Raw genomic sequence first — 23,458 nt, 5'->3', positions numbered from 1 at the left:
CAACAGGTGGAAGGGGTCTCGTCATCTTCTTCAGATCAGCGAGTGTTATCTCCACACCAGGTGGAAGGGACCTCGCATTCTTCATCAGCAGAGGCAGTACGGGAGGGCAAGCAGCCCATGATTGAGGATGAGAGAGCTGGTGATACACATGATGATTTCATTGGTCGTGATGCCCGCTCTCCTTCTTCAGATTTTTATGAGATTATCAGGCAGAGAGAGGAGGAGAACCTCGTGTTGCAGCAAAAGCTCCAAATGGCTCAATGGACCATCACTTATCTAGAACAGCGCACCAAACAATTAGAAGAAGAAAAAGAACTTGATGAGCTATGGAGGATCCGCAATGATCGAACTTTGAACCGTAGGAGGCCCGGTGACCCATTGCCTGCTGACCGGGAGTCCATGCTTATCCGTGTGAATGCACAGTTGGAGAGATTGTTGGAGAAGGAAAATCGTGACAAAGAGCTGCTACGCAACATGAAAACACACTATTGGGCAAGATTGCATGTTTGCAAGGCTAAAATGAAAATTCTCCAAAGGAAGCTGTCAGAGGCCCAGAAGAAGAAGAAAAGGACAAACCCACTCCGTATCTTGGCTGAGGCATCCCTCACTCACCATGGTACTCATTAGCCTTCATCCAGCAGCAAAATCAAAAAAATTTGAGAGTTTTGGGGCATTTTGGAAATTTTTTGGAAATTTACAGGTTTTGCCTGTGGAGTGGTCTCACCCCCCGCGCGACCACTCGTGAGGATTGCTCGGAATTGCAAAAAGTTGACATTTTTGGAAAGGGTATGCAAAGACTAAAATTACCTATACTTGGGAGAAGCCTGATTTTGAGATTTGAGCCTCCAAAAGCTCAAAATACATCAAAATAATGACTTTCTGCCCACTTTTTGAGTTGCAGAAAGTGACCTTGGGAGAATTGACTTTTGAGGGGTCAAATCAACTCCAAATCCAGAAATTCCACTTGGGATGGAAAGTAGACAGACCAAGCTTTCCAATGAGCCATCTTGCACCTGATTTGGACCAGTGGAACCCACTCAAAAGTTGCTGCAAAGGGGCGCGACCACTCGAGCAGGGGGCGCGACCACTCGAGCTGAATTTGGCAGTTTTGACTTTTCAGGCCAGAAAACACTGTTTTCACCTTGGTTGATGATTTTTACTTGTAGATGATGGATAAATGTATAATTTTCATGGCACATTGATAGATTTTATCTCTCTTTACCCTTCTAGAAGCTTCCTTGATGTAAAAAGTGAATAATTAATGCATGGATGAGTTAGCTAAGTAATAGAGGCAAGTTGTTTGACTACCTATTATCTAGTGCTTAGTTTTAAATCAGTTCAAACTGCTCCTAGGAAGCTGAGCTCGACCCCTAGAGGTGGGGAAAGGAGTTAGATGGTCTATATTATGCCTTCTCTTGCTCATTTTCATGGTTGGACTCTTGTGGGAGAAGCATTATTGTATATTGTACATCTATTACTGCAATTTAAGGAAAAGGAAGGCCAGGGTTTTGCAGACATCCTTGTGGATTCTTGTGGATTGTTGTGTTGATGGTGTGTTCTCTACATGTTATTGTAAGTGTGTTTATGTGTTCCATCTCTTTCTTTGCTGCTAATTGAACAGATGAAGTGATAAAGTTTGAATTCATGCATGCCATGCTCAGCTTTTAATTTTGTTCAATATCTATGTTTTCCACTGTCTAAAGAGGATTCAAAGTTGTTGTTTGCCCTCTTTAGCTCCTCCTCTATCATTCCTGATCATCCATCTCAGATTAAGGCATCAGCACTCACTCCTACCTTGCCCCAAAGATTCCCCTGCAAAAACTAAGCCCAATCCCCGCACCCTGAATTGCACTCCCTCCAATTGCCACCAAAAACCCCAAAAATCTTTAAATCAACCTCCCTTATCAATTTACTAGCCTAAAATCTTTATTCCTAATTGGTCAACTTATCATATTGAAAGATCTACCGAATCTGACCCGAGAGAGCCTTCTCATACCTCGTAGGGCTAGCTACGAGGTGAAATGGTTTGATGTAGCCTTGAGAGTTTGTCTATCTCAGCCTAGGTGAATTCCAAGCGCTAACAGGAGGTACCTTGCAAGTCATTTGTAATTGTCACTCATCTCATGTGATCTTTTCCTCTCCACTCGTTTAGGTTTTGGTGGAAGGAAAAGTCACTAAGAGTATACGATGTCATAGAATGGAAGCCTAATTCCTATACGCTGTTATGGAAGCCTAAATCCTATACCTCTCATGGAATGGAAGTCTAATTCCTATACGCTAGAATGGAAGCCTAATTACTATACGCTGTTATGGAAGCCTAATTCCTATACACTGTTATGGAAGCCTAAATCCTATACGTTGTCATGGAATGGAAGCCTAATTCCTATACGTTGTTATGGAAGCCTAAATCCTATACGCTGTCATGGAAGGGATGCCTAAACTATTCGTTGTCATCCTTATGCTAAACGTTGTCATGGAGGATCTAGTCTCCTAGCCGTGGTACACACAGCAAGAAGGGACACTTATACTCTGGTTTGAAGAGGCTTTCATCTAGCCCTATCCGCAATAAAGGAGGTCCACTCTCAGCTGAAGATACGCAGCCCTAGCCGCACTAACCACAAGCATGATCTGTAGCTATTGTACAGCCCTCACTCTCAGTCCAAACAAGGTGACTACAACGCTATCATATCTGGCCCATCCGCTATAAGGAACAACACCTAACCTCATCAAGTGAAAGGTCACTTGGCCACAGTAGAAGAGGTCTCAACGTAGTTGTTGAAGTTTCTTAGTTTACTTAATTTAGAAACCCTTCATGCACTTTTTCTGATTTATTCCTACCTACTTGTTAATTTTTCTTTAACAAATTATTTACAAAGTAAACACTGAAAATAAACACTGGTGCATGCTCAACATATTACAGATGAGCAACTAAAAGAAACAAGAACAAACACACCACATGACACCATTATTTTTTGGACCAATGTCCCCGAAAAAACCCAATGCGGGAAAACCGATGCAACTATCTGAGGGTTCTCTTATTAAGCAATATCATAGTACAATCTGGGTGTCGAAACTAGCCTACCCAATAGAGAATTTCCTTAGCAGCTATACCTCACAGTTTGAGAGAAATATCCTAGCTGAAACCCCGGAAAATCCTTCCAGCAACTCCTCAGCACAAAAACTCTTCTACAACCCCAGCGTCTACCCAATCTAGACTGCGTCAGCCCCTCTCTGTCTCACGCTGGCCCTGCATCAGCCTTTCTTGGCCTGTGTCAGCCCCAGGAGACCCTGTGTCAGCTTCCTGGACCTCTACGTCAAACACGCTGGCCTCTTTGGTGCTCGGCGCAGCACTTGGCTGCCTCTGCGTGGCCCTGCATGAGCCCTTGCTGGCTCTGTGTCACTCTCCTTGGCTGGTGCGCTGCTCTCCCAACACAATCTCTGCCTTCTCTGTTTCTCTGTACTCAATGCCCCTCAACTGCTCTCCTGATTCTATCTCTCTTAGCAAACCCCGCTCTAGAGCATAGAATCATTGATCATCTGGTGTACTCTCCAAGTGACCCTCAAGCCTCCTCTTATACTTTTCCTGTTGACGATTCAACAGCCGAGATTAAGTCCCTAATCAACGACTAAGATTAGATATGGTTTTATCCATGTCTTTTGGACCACTCTAACACAGATTCATATTAATACTCATTAATAAGTTTAAACTTAGGGACTCCATTAAAAATAATAATTATTTTAATATCTCCTGATCTGTTTAGAATTTGCCCAAACCCTTTATGGGTATTGGAGATCTCATGTGCCCCAACCTCTCCACCAAATTTCGTGGCTAGAGCACATCCGATGCTACCCCAAATCAACACTCCCTCTTAGTGAGGACTGTGCTCTAGAAATACTCCTCACTGAGTATTACTCTGATCATCCGACATCAGTACCTGTGTTGATGCTAAGCCTTCCTGCCCAACATCCTCTGCATTGTTGCCTCCTGTACTGCTGCTCATGGTTCTGCCACTTCCATTGCGACATCGGTACGACAGCTTCCTCTGCATCCGTGTTGTTGCTGGTCCTTTCTCCCAGCACTGCATCCGCACTACACCTCCTCTCATCATGCTGCATTGTGCTTCCCACTACTGCACTGTAACTCAGTTACTGAGAAGTAACTGATCTCCCAACTGACCTCCCTATTGGGCTAGAAACACCCATTGATGCTGAAGCTCCCGCTGCCGCTGACAAGTGCTCCCTCTCTCTAACCTCTGTGTTGCTGCAACAACTCCCTGCATCTCGCACCGTTGCACACCTCGCTATGCCTTCCTACACTGGTGCAACACTCTTGTGCCTCTCGCACTGTTGCAGCCTGCTAGCTCTACGTTATCTCGGGACTCCTGCACTGTAGCTCTCTCTGTCGCTCCATTCGCACCCGTCTCTACCTACTCAGCTAGTCCTACTACTCCTTGTCAGGGCTCCCGTAGCAAGGTCTAATCCAAGAGGCTGGGTACCTCGAGCATCCTGCCCCTCATCGCCTGTAGTCCACCTAACTACAGCTCGATGTCTCCCCACTTCCGCTCAAGTGGTGCATGTGCACTCATGGCACAATCATCGTCTATCAAAACTTCCTTCTCTGCCTGTGTTGGCGCTGCCTTAGTCTCAGAAGACTCTCCCTTACTCTTCTTCCTTGGGCACTAGGTCGCATAATCACCCATCTCCCCACAGTGGAAGCACTTGATCTTGGAGAGATCTTTCTTCCCCCGCTTCTCCTGCTTTCCCTCAGATGCTAGGGCCACATCCTCCTCCTCCTGCTTGACCTTGACCCTTTGCTGCTACTACCTATCTTTGACTGCCGTCTGATCTCTTCCTGGCGAAGAGTTGCCCACATTTCGTCCCAAGGTAGGAGAGTCCCTCTGCCCAGGATGCTCTGGACAGACACTTCCCACTCTTCTGAGACAGCATTCAGCGTTGTCCTCAACATAAGTTCCTGATCCGGTGTCGCTCCCATAGCAATCAACTGATCTCGGATCTCATTCAGTCCTTCGAGGAAGGAGTCAATCAATTGACCCTTCTTCATCTGATACGACCTCATTTGGTTCTCGAGCAGCATTCTTCTTTGCACAGAAGTATGATGGTACAGGTTCTTGAGAGCCTCCTACATCTCAACTATCGTTTCCTTCTCAGCTATATGTGGTACCACATGATCCTTGACCCCGTCAAGGATAATGCACTTGGCCCTCGCCATCGCCTCCTCGTACTTGTCGTTATCATTGGGGTCGACTGGGATAGCTATAACCTTTAAGGTGAAGTTCTTGACACGATTCCTGTCAAGCGCTGATAAGATTCTGGCTTTCCAGACTGTGAAGTTCGATGCTCCGTCCAATCTATCCTGGTCTCTTACCCCGTGAAGTGCCATGACGCTCCTCTACTTCCCTCTTGGAAGTTCACTGTTCGACTCCTCTGAGTCTCTACTTCCTGTCTGGAAGTTCCTTTGGACTCCCTCTGAGCCCTGATTTCCCTCTTGGAAATCCTTCTGCCGCTTATCGAGATGCCCCCTACTTTGATCATCTTGTGCAACTGCACTGCTGATCCAAGTTCCTCGACTAGAAACCCTCGATAACAACTCCTCTGGCTCTGCTATGTCAGGTACTATTCTAACTACAGTACCTCACCAACTCCACTCCGCAATATTCCTGTAGCCTTCTAGACCCCAACAACTGCCTTTCTGTGAACTGCGTCAGTCCTTCTCTGCCTCATGTTGGCTCTGCATCACCCTGGATGGGTCTGCGTCAGCCCCGGGTTGCCTTGCGTCAGCCCCGGGATGCCTTGCGTCAGCCCTCTGGCCCTCTGCGTTAGCAACGCTGGCCTCTCTGAGGCTTTGCGCAGTTCCTGGCTTCTTCTGCGTGGCTCTGGCTGGCTCTGGAGTCTGCGTCACACTTCCTTGGCTTCTACGCTGCTAGAAACACCTTCTGTCACCTCGAGACAGTTGTTTTCTGTTGTTATTGCTCCGCTCAACTGATGTCTCTTAGTCCTCCTGTGATCTGCAATCACGCTCTGATACGATGTTGAAGTTTCTAAGTTTACTTAATTTAGAAACCCTTCATGCACTTTTTCTGATTTATTCCTACCTACTTGTTAATTTTTCTTTAACAAGTTACTTACAAAGTAAATATTGAAAATAAACACCAATGCATGATCAACATATTACAGATCAACAACTAAACGAAACAAGAACAAACACACCACATGACAACATTATTTTTTGGACGATTGTCCCCGGAAAAAACCCAATGCGGGAAAACCGATGCAGCTATCTGAGGGTTTTCTTATTAAGCAATATCAGAGTACAATCTGGGTGCCGAAACTGGCCTACCCAATAGAGAATTTCCTTAGCAGCTATACCTCACAGTTTGAGAGAAATCTCCCGACTGAAACCCTGGAAAATCCTTCCTGCAACTCCTCAGCACAAAAATTGTTCTGCAACCCCAGCATCTGCCCAATCTGGACTGCGTCAGCCCCTCTCTCTGTCTCACGCTAGCCCTGCGTTAGCCTTTCTTGGCCTGCATCAGCCCCAGGAGGCCAAGTGTTAGCTTCCTGGGCCTCTGCGTTAGACACGCTGGCCTCTCTGATGCTCTGCACAGCACTTGGCTGCCTCTGCGTGGCCCTGCGTGAGCCCTTGCTGGCTCTGTGTCGCCTCCTTGGCTGCTACGCTTCTCTCTCGACACAATCTCTGCCTTCTCTGTTTCTCTGTACTCAATGCCCCTCAGCTGCTCTCCCGATCACTGATTCTATCTCTCTTAGCAAACCCTGCTCTAGAGAATAGAATGATTGATCATCTGGTGTACTCTCCAAGTGACCCTCAAGCCTCCTCTTATACTATTAAGTTATGGTATGTTCTATGCTTATAACAGTTTACTTCTTTTTCTTATAATATTCCACCGATTAGCAATCACATGTACATAAAGTAAAGTGCAGATAGAACATTAAACGATCGACAGAAAACAAGCCAAGAAAAGAGACACAAGATGTGGCGGCTAGCCAGGGACAAACCCCACAATGTGTGGGGAAACCATTTGATCAAATCTTCTTTTATCTTCAATAATTCAGCAGAGAGAAATAGTACAATAAATCTGATTCATATCAGCAGTAGCAAACCCTAGATCAGTAGCATCAGCATTAGCGGCTTCATTATCAAACTAGGGCAGACCATATCTCACAAACCGACAGTCGGATTGACTTCATTCCACCACCAAAAGTTTCGACTTCCAGAGGAGGTTCAGATGAACCTACAGCGCAGTTCAGATGAGGAGATCTTCTAGGCCACGCAAGTCAATCTTTACTTCTGCAGTTGCAGCTTCAGTTTCAGCAGTTTCCGGCTTCAAACTAGGGCAGTCGATATCTTGCAAACCGTTCGTCGGATTGACTTCATTCCACCACCAAAAGTTGCGGCTTCCAAAGGAGGTTCAGATGAACCTACAGCGCAGTTCAGATGAGGAGATCTTCTAGGCCACGCAAGTCAATCTTTACTTCTGCAGTTGCAGCTTCAAATTCAACAGCTTCCGGCTTCACATGTGTGAGAGAGAGAGATCCATTTCAGCGCAGTAGATAAGAGACTCATATCTGCGCAGTAGAGAGAGAGAGATGTGATGAGATAAATGAGGAAAAGTCCTCTTATATTTATACACAACGTTGGTGGGTGAATAGATGCGACTGTTGGGCTTCTGAGCCTACATGAGTTGTAGGTCGGCTTGATAATAATTCCATAATCAAAATAAATTCATATCTCCATGAATACTTATCGGAATTGGATGATCTTTATATCAATCCTACACCTCTCGACGAGAGGAATCTAATAAAAATATTATTAGCCATGAATAAGATGACCCACATGAAGTTTTGCCCTGGTTGCCAATTTTAACATATACTTTTCATGCTGACGATTCAACAGCCGAGATTAAGTCCCTAATCAACGGCTAAGATTAGATCTGGCTTGATCCATGTCTTTTGGACCACTCTAACACAAATTCATATTAATACTCATTAATAAGTTTAAACTTAGGGACTCCATTAAAAATATTATATATTTTAATATCTCCTGATCTGTTTAGAATTTGCCCAAACCCTTTCTAGGTATTGGAGATCTCATGTGCCCCAACCTCTCCACCAAATTTCATGGCTAGAGCACATCCAATGCTACCCCAAATCAACAGTACTGACCTGAGGCCTCAAGATGCTGTTAAGGGGTCCTAAATTCACAATAGACGATAGCGTTGTACCAAGGTAATGAATAAGCTTGTTCCAAGATTTATCTAGGCATGTTGAAAGAATTTACAAGTTACATCTTGCTGCTTTGCTAGGCTGCAAGCAGCTAAGGATGTCCTGAGGTCACAATGCAGTGTGTATTATATAATGGTGTAGCCTAGTGCACAGTAATGGGTACAGCAGTGAATGGTGCAGCATAGTGCACAGTGACAATGGTGTAACACAGTGATGCATAGTCCAGCATGATGCATAGTGCAACATGATGAATAGTACATCATGATGATGAAGAGCAGCATGTTGGGTACAACATGATGAGGTACACCTCAGTGATGGTGCAGCACAGTGATGATGGACATGGTGATGGTGCAGCACAGTGTTGATGGTCATGGTGATGGTGCAGCACAGTGATGATGGACATGGTATGATGGTGCAACACAGTGATAGGTACAACAAGGTGATGGAATCACTTGTGTTCAGATCAGCTACCTCATGTGACATCTTCTTAGAGAAGATCTCTGCTCTTATTTTGACAAGTCAAAGTGTTGACTTTTGATGTATATGTACTATCTCTCTCTCTTTGTTGAACTATTGAAGAACATAAGAAGAATTGATCAAGGGTTTCCCCACATTGGGGTTTGTCCTTGGTTCGCGCCACATCTTGTGTTCTCTTGTCTTGGCTTGTCTTTTGCAATTTATGTTTATGTTCTATTTGCATTTTACTATCATGCTAAATGTGATTGCTAATCTGGAATTGATATTGAGCTAATATGGAAAATTGAAGTAAATTTGCTATCAGCATAGAACATACCTAAAATTAACATGGTATCAAAATTGAGGCGAAGACAAAGCCCAAGCAAGAGTGAAAGAGCAATCACCGAAGACAGTTGAACAAGGTCAAAGGCTCAATGGGTTCCTCATCCCTCTTCCCGGTTGAAGTCAAGCTCCATGAAAAGTCTATCATGGATGGAAGATGTCTCTAAATCTGACATTGGAAGAGCAAGAAGTGTTGGATTACGTGAAGGGTAAAATCCCGAAGCCTTCAAAAAATGCACCAACTACAAAGAACAAGTACACTAAGGGTGGAAGGAAAGGTAGATGCCTTGCTTATAATAAGTTTGGCCATTATGTGAAGGAGTGTCTAATTAGAAGGGACACATCACTTGATAATGATAACAATCATTCCAGGGGCATCTTCAATGATCAAAGGAATGACAGGTACAACGACAAAGGAAAAAGGAATGCAGGTCATCTGGGAAATGGTCGACTCTTCAAGAAAGCAAGGATCTCCAGGTATGAAGAATCAAATGTTGTTTCAGATAAGTACGAGGAGTTCAGCCCTCTTCACTACCTCTCCTTCGGACACTTTGGAAAAGTGGTATATCAATAATCGTGCTTCAAGGCACTTCACAGGACACAGGGAAGTTCTCTCTAATCTGAGAGAGAAGGAAACAACTTGGAGATTATTCTTGGACATGATGCCACCTATCACGTAAAGGGAGTAGGGAATGTTACTCTTCAATTGGATCAAGGTATATGTACCTGATCTCAAGAAGAACCTGGTGTCCATTTTGGCAATAGAAAGGTTTCAAGGTGGCATTCATCAATGGAAAGGTGCTTGTTTGAAAAAGTAATTTTAAGATGCTTTTGAGTTCAGGGTTGGCAATTTGTATCAAGTTGAAGGAAGTCCATTAGGGACCATGTCGGTTGACACATCTCTTCTATCGCACCGGAGGTCTGCACATTATGGGGCCCTACCCGATGTGAGACAGATAGTGAAAGGGATGCTTGAATTCAAGAAGAGCATGGAGATACATGTCTGAGATGTACCGAAGGAAAACTTACAAGGGGTCTATTCCCCTCATGTAGCAAATCCACAGATTTGGAACAACCTGAGGGGTTTGAGATTCAAGATCGGGAATCTCATGTATGTAGGTAGAAGAAAGCCCTCTATGGTTTGAAGCTAACACCCCAGGCTTGATATGAGAGGATTGATAGCTATCTGATGAAGTTGAGATTCACTAGAGGTGAAGCCGATCAAAACCTTTGCTTTGAGGTTGTGGATGATAGACCTCTCATACTGGCACCTTATGAGGACAACCTCTTTCTGACAAGTGCAGACCCTCTCATTTGCAAAAGTAAGAGGGAGTTGGATTCCGGATTTGGAATGATGAACTGCAAGCCTGTGACTACCTCGATGAAGCCTAACTTTAATAAGTTATGCGGTAGTGATGCCGAACCTAATTTGGGAAATGCCTCTGAGTTTCATAAACTCATACTAGCATTGATGTTCTTGGTGAACTCCCGTCTAGATATATGTTTTGCAGTTAGCATGCTGAGCTCATATATGGTTGAGCCTCACTGGATTGGTGCCAAGAATCATTTGAGATATCTTCAGGGCACAATCTCTCATGGATTGAGATACACTGTCGGAAATGTGAAGTTGCATGATTATTCTGATGTTGATTGGGCAGGCAGTGTGGAGGATCACAAGAGCACTTCTAGGTGTTGGTTCTCTTTGGGTTCTGCTTCGATACCCTGGATGAGTAGGAAGCAAAAGCCGATTGCTTTGAGCACCGATGAGGTCAGATACATAGCAGTGAGTATGGCCTCCTGTGAAGCTGTCTAGTTGTGGAAGCTCTTCTGTGAGCTGTTTGGACACGTGTTGGATAACGTCGTGATCTTCTGTGACAACCTGAGGGGGATTCGATTGTTAAGGAATCTCGTGTTCTATGATCGCTCCAAGCATATAGAGATCAGGTACCACTTTACTTGGGATATGGTACATCGAGGAGCAAGAAGGCTCCATCACATTGGGACTGATGTGCAGGTCGCCGAGATTTTGTTGAAGCCCCTGGGAAAGGTCAAATTCTTGACTTTCCGAGAACAACTAGGAGTGGTGGAGAGACTCTCTCCTAAGGGTCCTATATGAAATGGACATTGAGCTATGGGAGCTCCGGGGGACTTGGGGGTACCTCGTGGAGCGATGAGCAACTATAGGGTGAGTGGTTCCGCCTTCCCCTAGTGATTTGTTGTGTACAGGGTGAGTGGTCCAGTCTTCCCCTAGGATACCCCTAGCGACATGTAGGCAGGATGAGTGGTTCATCCTTCTCCTACTAAGACATCCTACCCATGCAGTCTGGGACTCATGGGAAGTACCTCTCATCTGGCCAATGAGTAGGGAAATGAGGATAGGGACCATAGTAGTACCGATGGACGCATCATGTTACTATCGTACTCTCTATGCTAGGATGATATTGATCTAGGATCAATTGGAACTGACTTCGGGTCAGTAAGAGTGATATAATTCACTCTCTTTTGGAACTGATTTCCGATCAATAAGAGTGGTATGATACACTCCTTATTTGGGACTGATTTCGGACCAGTAAGAGTGGTATGAGACACTCTCTTTTAAATGGGACTGACTTTGGGTCAGTAGAGGATGGTATGATACATTCTCAGTCACTTCTTCTTCATAGTTCAGCAAAGTAATGCAGGGCACTGATGGCAAGATAGTACAGTATGGCAGATGGATTAGCAAACGAAGTTCTCCCTAGTTGAGAGGGAGTGTTAAAATTGGCAACTAGGGCCAAACTCCACGTGGGTCTTCTTATTCATGGTAGCTGATATTTTTCTTGGAAGTGTAAGATTGATCTAAAGATCATCTAATTCCGATAAGTATTCAAGGAGATATGAATTTATTTGTGTTATGGGACAATTCGTCAAGGTCGGCCAACAACCAAATTGCCCCCATCTATCCTCAACGTTTTACTATAAAAGGAGGTGGCTTGCAAGTCATTTGTAATTGTCACTCATCTCAATGATCTTTTCCTCTCCACTCGTTTGGGTTTTGGTGGAAGGAAAAGTCACTAAGAGTATATGATGTCATAGAATGGAAGCCTAATTCCTATACGTTGTTATGGAAGCCTAAATCCTATACCCTGTCATGGAATGGAAGCCTAATTCCTATATGTTGGAATGGAAGCCTAATTCCTATACGCTATTATGGAAGCCTAATTCCTATATGTTGTTATGGAAGCCTAAATCCTATATGTTGTCATGAAATGGAAGCCTAATTCCTATACGTTGTTATGGAAGCCTAAATCCTATACGCTGTCATGGAAGGGATGCCTAAACTATACGTTGCCATCCTTATGCTAAACACTGTCATGGAGGATCTAGTCTCCTAGCTGCAGTACACACAGCAAGAAGGGACATTTATACTCTGGTTTGAAGAGGCTTTCATCTAGCCCTATCCGCAATAAAGGAGGTCCACTCTCAGTTGAAGATACGCAACCCTTGCTGCACTAACCACAGGCCTGATCCATAGCTATTGTACAGCCCTCACTCTCAGTCCAAACAAGGTGACTACAACACTGTCATATTTGGCCCATCCGTTGTAAGGAACAGCACCTAACCTCATCAAGTGAAAGGTCACTTGGCCACAGTAAAAGAGGTTTCAACGTTGAAGTGACCTGAGGCCTCAAGATGTTGTTAAGGGGTTCTAAATTCACAATAGATGACAGTGTTGTACCAAGGTAATGAATAAGCTTGTTCCAAGATTTATCTAGGCCTGTTGAAAGAATTTACAAGTTACAGCTTGTTGCTTTGCTAGGCTGCAAGCCATAGTAAGCAACTAAAGTTGTCTTGAGGTCACAATGCAGTGTGTATTATATAATGGTGCAGTGAAGTGCACAATGATGGGTATAGCAGTGAATGGTCCAGCATAGTGCATAGTGACAGTGGTGCAGCACAGTGATGCATAGTGCATCATGATGCATAGTGCAGCATGATGAATAGTACATCATGATGATGAAGAGCAACATGTTGGGTACAGCATGATGAGGTACAACTCAGTGATGGTGCAGAACAGTGATGATGGACATGGTGATGGTGCAGCATGGTGCAACACAGTGATGATGGACATGGTGATGGTGCAACATGTTGCAGCACAGTGATAGGTACAGCAAGGTGATGGAATAACCTGTGTTCAGATCAACTACCTCATGTGACATCTTCTTAGAGAAGAGCTCTGCTCTTATTTTGACAAGTCAAAGTGTTGACTTCTGATGTATATGTACTATCTCTCTCTCTCTGTTGAACTATTGAAGAACATAAGAAGAATTGATCAAGGGTTCCCCACATTGGGGTTTGTCCCTGGCTGCACCACATCTTGTGTCCTCTTGTCTTAGCTTGTCTTCTGCGCTTTATGTTTATTTTCTATCTGCATTTTACTATCATGCTAAATGTGATTGCTAATCCGAAATTGATATTGAGCTAATATGGAAAATTGAAGTAAATTTGCTATCAACATAGAACATGCCTAAAATTAACAAGTATGTTGACCCAAATGAGGAAGAATGGTCCTGGAGCATCAAGTTCGTTTAGCATTAGGCCCAAAATTACTCAGATAGAGAGTGGCCTTTGGAGATTCACCGTGTGTCAAAGATATTGACCCGAATGATGGTGAACCAATACTAATATGGATACCATGTGTCGGGTCTGACCGAATTATGGTGACTAGTTGATGTTAAACGATGTACCAGGTGTATGATGTACCGACCAAGATTATGGTGAGGATATACCATAGGTCTGACGTACCAACCCGAATTATGGTAACTTGTTGATGTTGTTGATTTACAGTGTGTCAAAGAAGTTTGACCAGATTATGGTAAGTGGTTGATGTTTTTGATTTACCATGTGTCAAAAATGTTTGAACAGATTATGGTAATTGGATTTGTTATAACATTTTCTTAGAGAAAATTGTCAACATGAGAACATCTAGATAGTCATTATGAATAACTCCCTAGCTAAGAGGGAGTGTTGAATATCGTAACTATGGTCGGTCTTCATAATTATTATTTGACCCCTTCATATAATTTATAAAGCATGTTCTTCATGCTATTTTGTCAAAAGAAAAATTCTAAGGCATGTTCTTCATGTCCTTGTCAAAAGGAGAAAAAAATGAATTTTAAAGAAGTGAATTTTTGGCTCCAAATGAGCCAAGTCAGCCCTCCTCCTAGTCAAGTCGGCCCAGCCTCAAACGGCACCCATTCGGCCTCCAAAGAAAGATATATATAAGTGTGAATTGACCCCCTCTCCATGGCAATTCAGATTATCTCTCAAGCAAGCTTGGAATATTTGAGGAAGAAAATGAGTTGGATCTCAGGCAGGATAGTGGACGAAGCTTTGTGTATGCCAATGTTGTATAACCTTTTCGCTCCTCTTTTTATTATGATGGTGGTGTATGGAGGATGTCAAAGTACCAATGATAATGCAAAAGAAATAGAAGTAGACAGCACATACTATAAAGAGGAGTAAGAAATGGAAGGGGATGTGATAATGAAAATGATTGTGATGGTGCAAACGCACAAAATCCCAAAGAGATCTCAAAACCCTTATGGAAGTATGTGGTATGAATTCGGGGAAGGAAAAGGGGGTGGAAGTGCTGGAAATACAGCAGTGTCCTTTTGAAGGAAGAATAATGACAGCTAGACAAGATCCATACAGTGCAGTGACATCAAGTAGTATGTGAAACACTCATTGAAGACAAAACAAGAAGCAGTGAATGCAGTGAAAGCAGAGTATCAAGGCCCACTATCACTTGTAGAAACTAAGAGAGCAACATCAGGAACAAATAGGCAAACAGTTTATCATTCCTGACCATTTGCCATAGCAAGTTACATCATTAGCATCAAGGGTCATTTTGTACAGTAGTTGTCAAGTCTTGTAAGCATTGTAAAAAAAATTGCCATAGAGTCATTTTGTAAATTGAAGTCAAACATTGTAAAAATTTTGTGTCATTGCCTAGAGTTGAAGAAGGCAAATTTGTCTTGGAAAAGGGCGTTGGTTTGAAGTTGGGACAAGTCACAAGGGTTTTTGTTTGGTCAGGACAAGGGTTTAGGTCCTAGTGTTATTGGTCAGTCAAGAAAATCATTGAAATATCATTATAACATGGATCATTTTCCCTGGTACGGGCGGGAGTCCACACTTTCTGTATTCAATTTTTTGTCTTTAGGGTGGTAGGGTGGTGCTAGGTTGGTGAATGAAGTCACCTTCAGGTTGGGCATGTAAACACTTCAAGGTGGTATGGTGGTGCTAGGGCAAGTTGGGGCTTGCTAGGGTGTTGGGGCATCCTTTCAGCTGACTGGTGATAAAACCAGAATGTTGGGGCGTCCTTCCCGTGGGAGCTGGAGAAGAATGTTTTTCTAGAGTTCTAGGAAGTTGTAGCTTCTTTTTCAGTTGGGGGTGAATATTAAATAACTTATTAGAAAAGCGTTCGGTGGTTTTTGACCCAAAGGGGGTTTTCAACCTAAAAATCTTGTGCCTACTGTCTCTATTTTTGCATTGTTATTTACTACTCTTACTGAACAATAATAATAATGACTAAAGATTAACTAATGCTCTGAAAAGATTAATATAGTGCTAATTGGTAAGAAATACGGATTCACTCCCTCTCAGTATTTCCAACAGGAACCACAAAATTTATATGCCTCCACTGCCATAAAACTTACACAGGTTCCTATAGCTATGTGAAAAAACATCTTTGTGGAATTATGCCATAGGATGAAGGTAAGACTATAGGACCCAAAAGCTATGAGCAAGTGTTGAGCAAAGACAAAAACAAATACAAGAAGGACGAGGAAGCAACACAAAACAAATCCAGAAAACCAAGGGTTGAACATGAGAATTCGAAAAAAATGTGTTGTGGTCCATCCCCATTTCCCCCATGCTAGCAGATTCTCGCCTTCATTCAAGGCATAGATTAATATTAGCATTCCTTAACTAGGGTTGTAAGGATGACGTGATTGCAAAAGTTAACAAGTTTTTTGTTATGAATATAATATATAATAATAATAATCATACTAATAATTAATTAATTAATAATTAGTTACTAAAGAGGCATGCCTATAAGGACATGATTGTTCATGAAGGGGCACCTACCTAGGTATATAAGTGAGCCCTCGTTTATAACCACAATATCATATCATATCTCATATCATTTGTACATTCAACATTCTTATATATAAAGATTACCTATCCTATAATGGATATTTAAATACTTCAGATATTCTGAATGTTCCACTGCATATATGAACGCTGTTCATTACAATGGTATCAGAGTCGCGCTGTCTGATCCGACCTTTGGCCATCACCCCTTCGTCAAGTATGTTGTCATTCGATTGAGGCGTTTAGCCAAACAAGTTTTAGAGATTCTTCATTTTGTCATCAAGCCTTTGGACATTAAAAATTAAAAAAAAATGTCAAAATATTTATTAGACCAAACAAAAAACAGAGTCTATATACAACCCGTGAACATGTACAACCATACGAGCTTAGTTGTTTGTTCATATGGTCGTCTGCAAAAAATTGTCGCCGCCATTGTGCATCAATACAAGTGTGACTTATAACCACTGCAAGGGCATTCGTACAGCTGCATTCTGTCATGCCATCTGGAAAGAGGGGAGCAAAATAATTAAATATTTTTAATAAGGCAGAAAAACCAATGTATTTAGCAGCCATTCCCTACAACTTCATTGGTTGGGCACCTTACTTGTTCCGTGTATGAATAATTGGACCTGGAATTTGTTGAGTATTACTTTGTTGCAAGAATTTGCTCCTCATATTTCCTTATTTTATTTTTATTTTTTGGTGTCAGCTTCCGCCTATGCTACATGCTATTGTTTGAATTTTTGTTACCAGTGACTCATTAACTAGTATTCAGCAGACATTAATTTTTTTAAGGGATTTTAAAATCATACGACGCATCTCCTGCTTGTCGATTAGTTAAATGAAATAGTGTGAACAGGTCACATAAACCTGAGCAGTGAAAGCTTCGTTGTAGTATAACTTATTAACCAATAATACGAAGTAAAAATTCAATTTAAATTGGGCATAATCACCACATAACTTTAGCAGCAACCAAGGTCAAACATGGTGACCTTTGAAAATGAAACCAAGGTCATTGAATAATTAAACCAAGACCATTCGAAGTAAGGGTTTTAATTTTTTTAAGGAATTAAAGACGTGGTCATCTAGAAAATAAATAAATAAATATCATTACAACTTACTATGATCTCCACAATTACTATGATTTCTCGGTGCCATCTACACCCAACTTATCAACACATATGTATGGGACTTCAACAGTATTGGCATTCCTCCGTTTTTGACATCTCCAAGTTATTGTCATTTCTGGCATCCTGTGCATATTGTATCTTAGTGTTCATGTTGGCAGTACAGTAGTCCCAGCACGTTAAGACAATCCTAAGTGTATGCTATTGTATGGTTCCAGCACAACAGATATAGCATATGAATTGTTTCTCTACAGTTCAGCATATGGACTCACTCCAAGGTCACGTACAGCATCACTACAGCAGTAATAGCATCTCAGTCCAGCATTGTTACTACAGTTTATTTTATATATGACAATTTTAGTAGTTCAGATCAGTAAAATGGTAGGTATGTCGAACAATACAAGTACAGTGTGCGAGCAGTTCCGATATGACATCATACTAATCTTGGCATCATAGATATGATGGGTATCTCAATTCGATCTACAGTTTGGCACTATAGTTGGTACTGCTCTTGATACTGCAGTTGCATATGGTAGCATTTTCCCTGTCATCTTCAAGTGATAGGTAGAGACCCTATCTCCAACAGAAGCCCTAAACATCATGTATTCTTATATACTGTCAGCATTACAAGAAGTATTCACATATAGGGTAGTAATTTCTGAATTCAGGCTTCTGTAATCCATATTACATTAAGAAGAGTCTTTTTAGTAGAAATCACATAGGAAAAAAAATTTCGGTGGGTTTCAAACCAGCTAGTGTGGTCCATCATCAGGACCAGATGAAGATGCAGATCATGGCATAGGCTTAAATAGAGGGCGATGTAGAGACCAAAAGATCATATAACAGGCTACAGCTAGTTTATGAAAATTAATATTTTAATAATGATTATTAAGATCAAATAATATTCCTATAATGGCTAGTTTAAGAATAATAATATTATAATTTATAATAATTATTAAAAAAATAAAAAATAAAAAAATAAAAAATAAAAAATTAATTAATTAATTAATTAAGAAAGATTGAAAAACGTAAACTTTAATAAGAAACAAACAATCCAAGTCAAGCAAATACAAGGAACAGAGTCCAAAAAAAAAGTTATATATATATATATATATATATATAAAGAGGAGTCAAGACCTGACTAATGAGTCAATACCTGATTAATGAGTCAAGATCCTATTAAAATAATAATTAAAGGAGACTAAAATTAAAACAAAGTAATCAAAAAAATTTACCCTCCCTTTTGATTGCTTTGTTTTAATTTTAGTCTCCTTTAATAATATTTTTTATAGGATCTTGACTCATTAATCAGGTCTTGGATCCTCTTTATATATATATATATTGACTTTGTTCCCTGTATTTGGTTGACTTGGATTGTTTTTTTCTAATTAAAGTTTACATTTTTCGATCTTTCTTAATTAATTTTTTTTTCTTAATAATTATTATAAATTATAATATTATTATTCTTAAACTAGCCGTTATAGGAATATTATTTGATCTTAATAATCATTATTAAAATATTAATTTTCATAAACTAGCCATTATATGATCTTTTGGTCTCTATATCGCCCTCTATTTAAGCATGTGCCATGATCTGCATCTTCATCTGGTCCTGATGATGAACCACACTAGCCAGTTCAAAATGCATCGGCAAAATTTTCTTCTGTGTGGTTTCTGCCGAAAAGATTCTTCTTAAAGTATTCACATATGGCATCCCTGCAATCCAGAGGCAGTTAAGGTATTTTGGCAAATGTTAGTATTGTATGGAAGTTCTGGTGATAAGACTTGTTCACAAACGAAGTTGTGAACAAGTAATAGCCATGGGTAGTTTGTTGACATTTGTATATTATACCTCTTTGATTGGACTTTCGATGACAATCTAATAGAAGAAGAAGAATTGAATTCCAGGTTTTCCGCCTTGTGGGGTTTTGCCTTGGTCTCTGACCAATCCTTGTGTCTCTATGTGTGCATGATTTTCTTTCTTTTGTTCCTTTATATATCCGCGGCATATGTAAATAACATGAATGCATATGTAAATGATGAATAAGGATGTAAATGCAATTATGAAAGCAAAGAAAAATTCTGCCCTAAGAAAATTAACAGCTTGATCCTCCACTATGTTGCACGAAACTTCTAGGAACCCAGCGTTTCGGGTCGTACCTGTACCTTTGAAACTCGGCCGAAACTTGACTGAAACTCTACCATCATGTAATCATCTATGAGAGTTAATATAGACTTGGTTTTCCTTCTCAATTGTCATCTATGGGTCTTATTCCCTTTTTAATTGCAAGATAATGTGTTATTCACTTATTTATAGCTTTTTTATATATATATACATATATGACGTTTACGTCGGCGTTTCGGTTGACATTTCCATTTTTGGAAGGTGACGTTTCTAAACGTACCCGTTTCGGAAACTCCGAAATGTTTTGGCGTTTCGTGCAACTTAGATCCTCCATCTTACCAACTAACTTCATTAATTTTGATCACTAGTTTGATTCCTTTTATTCCACGTACTTTTTAACTTTTTTATCACACCTCCCACCTTTTAACCCTCATCCTCCTTTAATATGATCAATGGTGGCTCCCTTCACAACATATGGCAGTTATATATGCCAAATCTCCATTTCATATGGCAACCTAATGAGCAGACACTACGAAGTCGAGCCATTTCTTTCAACTAATTTAGTGACTCTTGTCATGGCAGCTGCTTTTGACTTCAACAGATCATGGCAGCTTCTTTTAAATGTGATTTGCCTCTATCTCACAATCTTCCCACCTAGTTGCTAGACAGGCTTCTTCACTTTTCAATAAATGAGAATATCCTCACTCTAATACCATGTTACACATTCTACCAACCCTAAATAGGGTTACATCATATAGCACATGAGAGAGATCTACATAATAACACTCACTGATATTATGAATGACTAGTGTGTTTATTACAATAAGATTCACCTCTATGATAAAGAGTTCGAGAGATCTTATTTGTCCAAAACACTACAGACTAATAATAATTTAAACCCTAAGTTTTAGTCTAAGACACTAAGGTGACTTTATTAAACATGTAAGTCTTGTGTTCTAACATGTTCACCCTTCGAAGATTTACTCACCCATGAAAACAATTCACTTACGGCTACTAGCATATCAAACCCAATTGTGATGTTTCTAAAGTTTAAAGGAAGCAATTTCAAATGTAACTCTCTCATGGAGGAAAGAAATTAGAATACAAAACCAAGTACTAGTCTAGAATACCAACCAGGCGACAACTGATACCAACAACTGCAGCTTGTGAAAGTACAGATTGCATTGCATCAAGCAGATTGTAGAGTAACCTTTGCTTTCCCTATACAAAGACAAAATACAAGGAATAAAGCTCCAAGTCATACAAAACACAATGGAGAAAACAGTGAGATAGAACACAACCCCAATCTAGAAATAAATACCTGTGCAAACAAGTCGAACTCATCAAGTATGAACATTACAGTCTTATGAGCTAAGGCACACTCCCTATAAAAAGGAGTTTATATCCAATTAGTAAGGTGTAAAATAACCCTAAAAAAATTCCTCTGTGCCTCTGTGATTATTAATTTCAAGGTTTTGACTTAATTAAACTACATGACCAAAATAACAAAATTATCTTGTGACCTTACCTCAGCATGGCGACCATAAATTGTGAATTCTCATCAAATGAAGCCTGTTTGAATTTATCTTAAAAGAATAAGATTTCAAATGAGCATACTGAAATGAAACTACCATAAAAAATTATAAAAATAACTACAACATTTAAAGCCCTCAATTGAAATTTAAACACACAAAATTATACATCGCTTCAAGTAGAAGTAAATCTCTCCATCAAACCCTGTCAGTGTGCATATGCACACTTACCTAAATTTGCACACCATTAAAAAGCAAACAATTGTATTTTACCGTTCTAGAGAATGTCAATTCATGCTCATAACATAGCTGTTTTGCAATTTCCTGCAAAATAACAATCAAACATTCAGATAAACCAACCACAATACCATCTAAAACTAATTTATAAAGCTAAAATCTAAGTTTTTGCTTATGGCATTTCCATCTCCAACTTTATTATATATATAAATAATAAAGTTGGAGATGTAAGTGCCATAAGCAAAAAAAACATATCAATCAATCCATAGAATGTTGATTAGGTTGACACAACCATCCACACCTACACATGCAAATAAATTATTTTAACATGCTTCATCATTTCTCAATGTTAAACATACACAATCTATTCCAACATCCATGTGATTTTATTTAGCATTTTTTCTCCCAAAACCCATGTAACTACTACACAATCACCACACATGTCTTCCACACACAACGCAATTAGATATTTGGCCAGTTAGAACAAATAATTCGTTAAGTTCAACATTTGGCTTGCTCCCATTTTAATGTCAATGTAGTCCAAGGACTATGTTATTTGAATCAAAACAATTGATTATGTGTTCCAACAAAGCCTTTATTTCTTAAACGCATAAATTTAATATTTCCAATGGTTGTGAATTAATACTAATTACCAGCAGACATATAACATACAATCATCCACAATTTTGACAATAGAAGCCAAGTCAAAGCATTTACTACTAGCAAGTGGCAACAGCAATCATCAAATCAAAAAAGTTACCTAAGAATTAGTTCTAGACAGTCTTATTGTTTTGTGTGCAAAGGAAGAGATGGAGGTAAATGTAGTGTCATAGGGTAACTTTTTCCCTAGGGTTTCTTATTTCGGGCTAGGGTTTCCAACAGAAGAATAACAAAATTCATTCATACAACAGCAGGCATGAAGACAACAGTTGGCATTCCTTCACGTAATATATGAGTCACTCAACAGTAACAGTATACATGCATGAGTAATCTAAACAGCAATATAATTTTTCCTCAAATCCACAATAAATAGGACTGGCTGTCAAGTAAACAAGGAATATACACAGCCAGTATTCCACCAATACAGTATTGTTTGCAATTGCTAATAATTCAATAAACCAGATCCAATATTAATCCAAAACTTAGCGGAGTTCTTTACCTGCGACTTTACCCTAATCTCCTACAACAATTGTGAAAATTCCTAAACCGGAATCCCTACTGTAGCAACTGATGACATTTCACCGATTTGTTAAATTCCTTTAAACAAATTACTTGCAGTTTACCATGGCAAGTATCAAAATACATACACTACAGCCTTCACTCAATTAAATATAATGTGAAAGTAAGAAACTGAGCAAGAAATAAAATACAACACAAATGACAGTTATTTTCAGTGTTGATAATATCGGTATCGGGAAAATATCGGCGAGGGTCCAGAAAATATCTTATCGGCAATATCGGCAAAAATATCGGCAAAATATCGGCAAATATCGGCAAGCATAAAAAATAATTTTTTCAAATTTTTAAATATAGCCGATATTTTCAAAATATCGCGATATTTTGCCGATATTTTCCGATATTTGCCGATATTTTCAAAACAGAAAATATCGCGATATTTTCTCGGCGATATATCGTTTTGCCGAAAATATCGCGATATTTCCGAATATCGCCGATATATCGCCGATATTATCAACAGTGGTTATTTTTGGACAAATGTCCCCAAAAAAACACAATGCAGGAAAATCGGTGCAGCAGATCTGAGGGTTTTTATTATTAAGCAAAAGTTATTTTTTAATACAACCGTTGGATGCCTTGTTGGCAATCCAGTACAAAGAATATCACTCTGCAGAAGAAATTAGTGAGATTACCTCACTCTACACTACAAGTCCCGGCTGATCCGGCAGTTGAACCAACGAGTCCCCGGCTACTTTTGCGCTGCCCCTATGCAGTCACTGCGTGGGCCTACATCACAGCCTCTAAGGCATTGCGTCACCTCTTTGTTGGATCGATTTGCTCTCAAGAGCTGACTCCAGCCCTCTCGGCTCAGAACGTCAAACCCTCCAACAAATTTCGGACCTCTGCATGGGAGGCTCTGCACTACCTCCTCTATGTGTCTCTCTGCTGAGTATTCTTGGCTCCCAAGAAGATACTCCAACCAAAACTCTCTTTGCCCCTCTCTGTGTGATCATTACAAATAATTGTGTTGCCTCTAGCTTTAGCAATTCGATCTAACTGATCAACTC

General features: G+C 40.5%; 1 protein-coding gene across 3 annotated transcripts in view; it reads right to left on the bottom strand.

Moving 5' to 3' along the window:
• LOC149215203 (origin of replication complex subunit 4-like) overlaps window positions 1-23,458 on the bottom strand; it is a 357,971-nt gene that overhangs the window by 249,203 nt on the left and 85,310 nt on the right. For all 3 annotated transcript variants that reach the window (XM_089392543.1, XM_089392542.1, XM_089392544.1), the window contains exons 6-9: window positions 21,252-21,302; window positions 20,975-21,018; window positions 20,768-20,831; window positions 20,581-20,667 (exon numbers count right to left, since the gene is read on the bottom strand). In XM_089392543.1, coding sequence (XP_089248669.1) covers window positions 20,581-20,667; window positions 20,768-20,831; window positions 20,975-21,018; window positions 21,252-21,302 — 246 coding nt within the window. The remainder of the gene's footprint in view (window positions 1-20,580; window positions 20,668-20,767; window positions 20,832-20,974; window positions 21,019-21,251; window positions 21,303-23,458) is intronic.

This window comes from Pinus tabuliformis, chromosome 1_1, assembly GCF_031772625.1.
Source record: "Pinus tabuliformis cultivar Carrire ecotype Pingquan chromosome 1_1, CPIR1, whole genome shotgun sequence".
Classification (NCBI taxonomy): domain Eukaryota; kingdom Viridiplantae; phylum Streptophyta; class Pinopsida; order Pinales; family Pinaceae; genus Pinus; species Pinus tabuliformis.
This window is presented reverse-complemented; position numbering and strand designations above follow the sequence as displayed.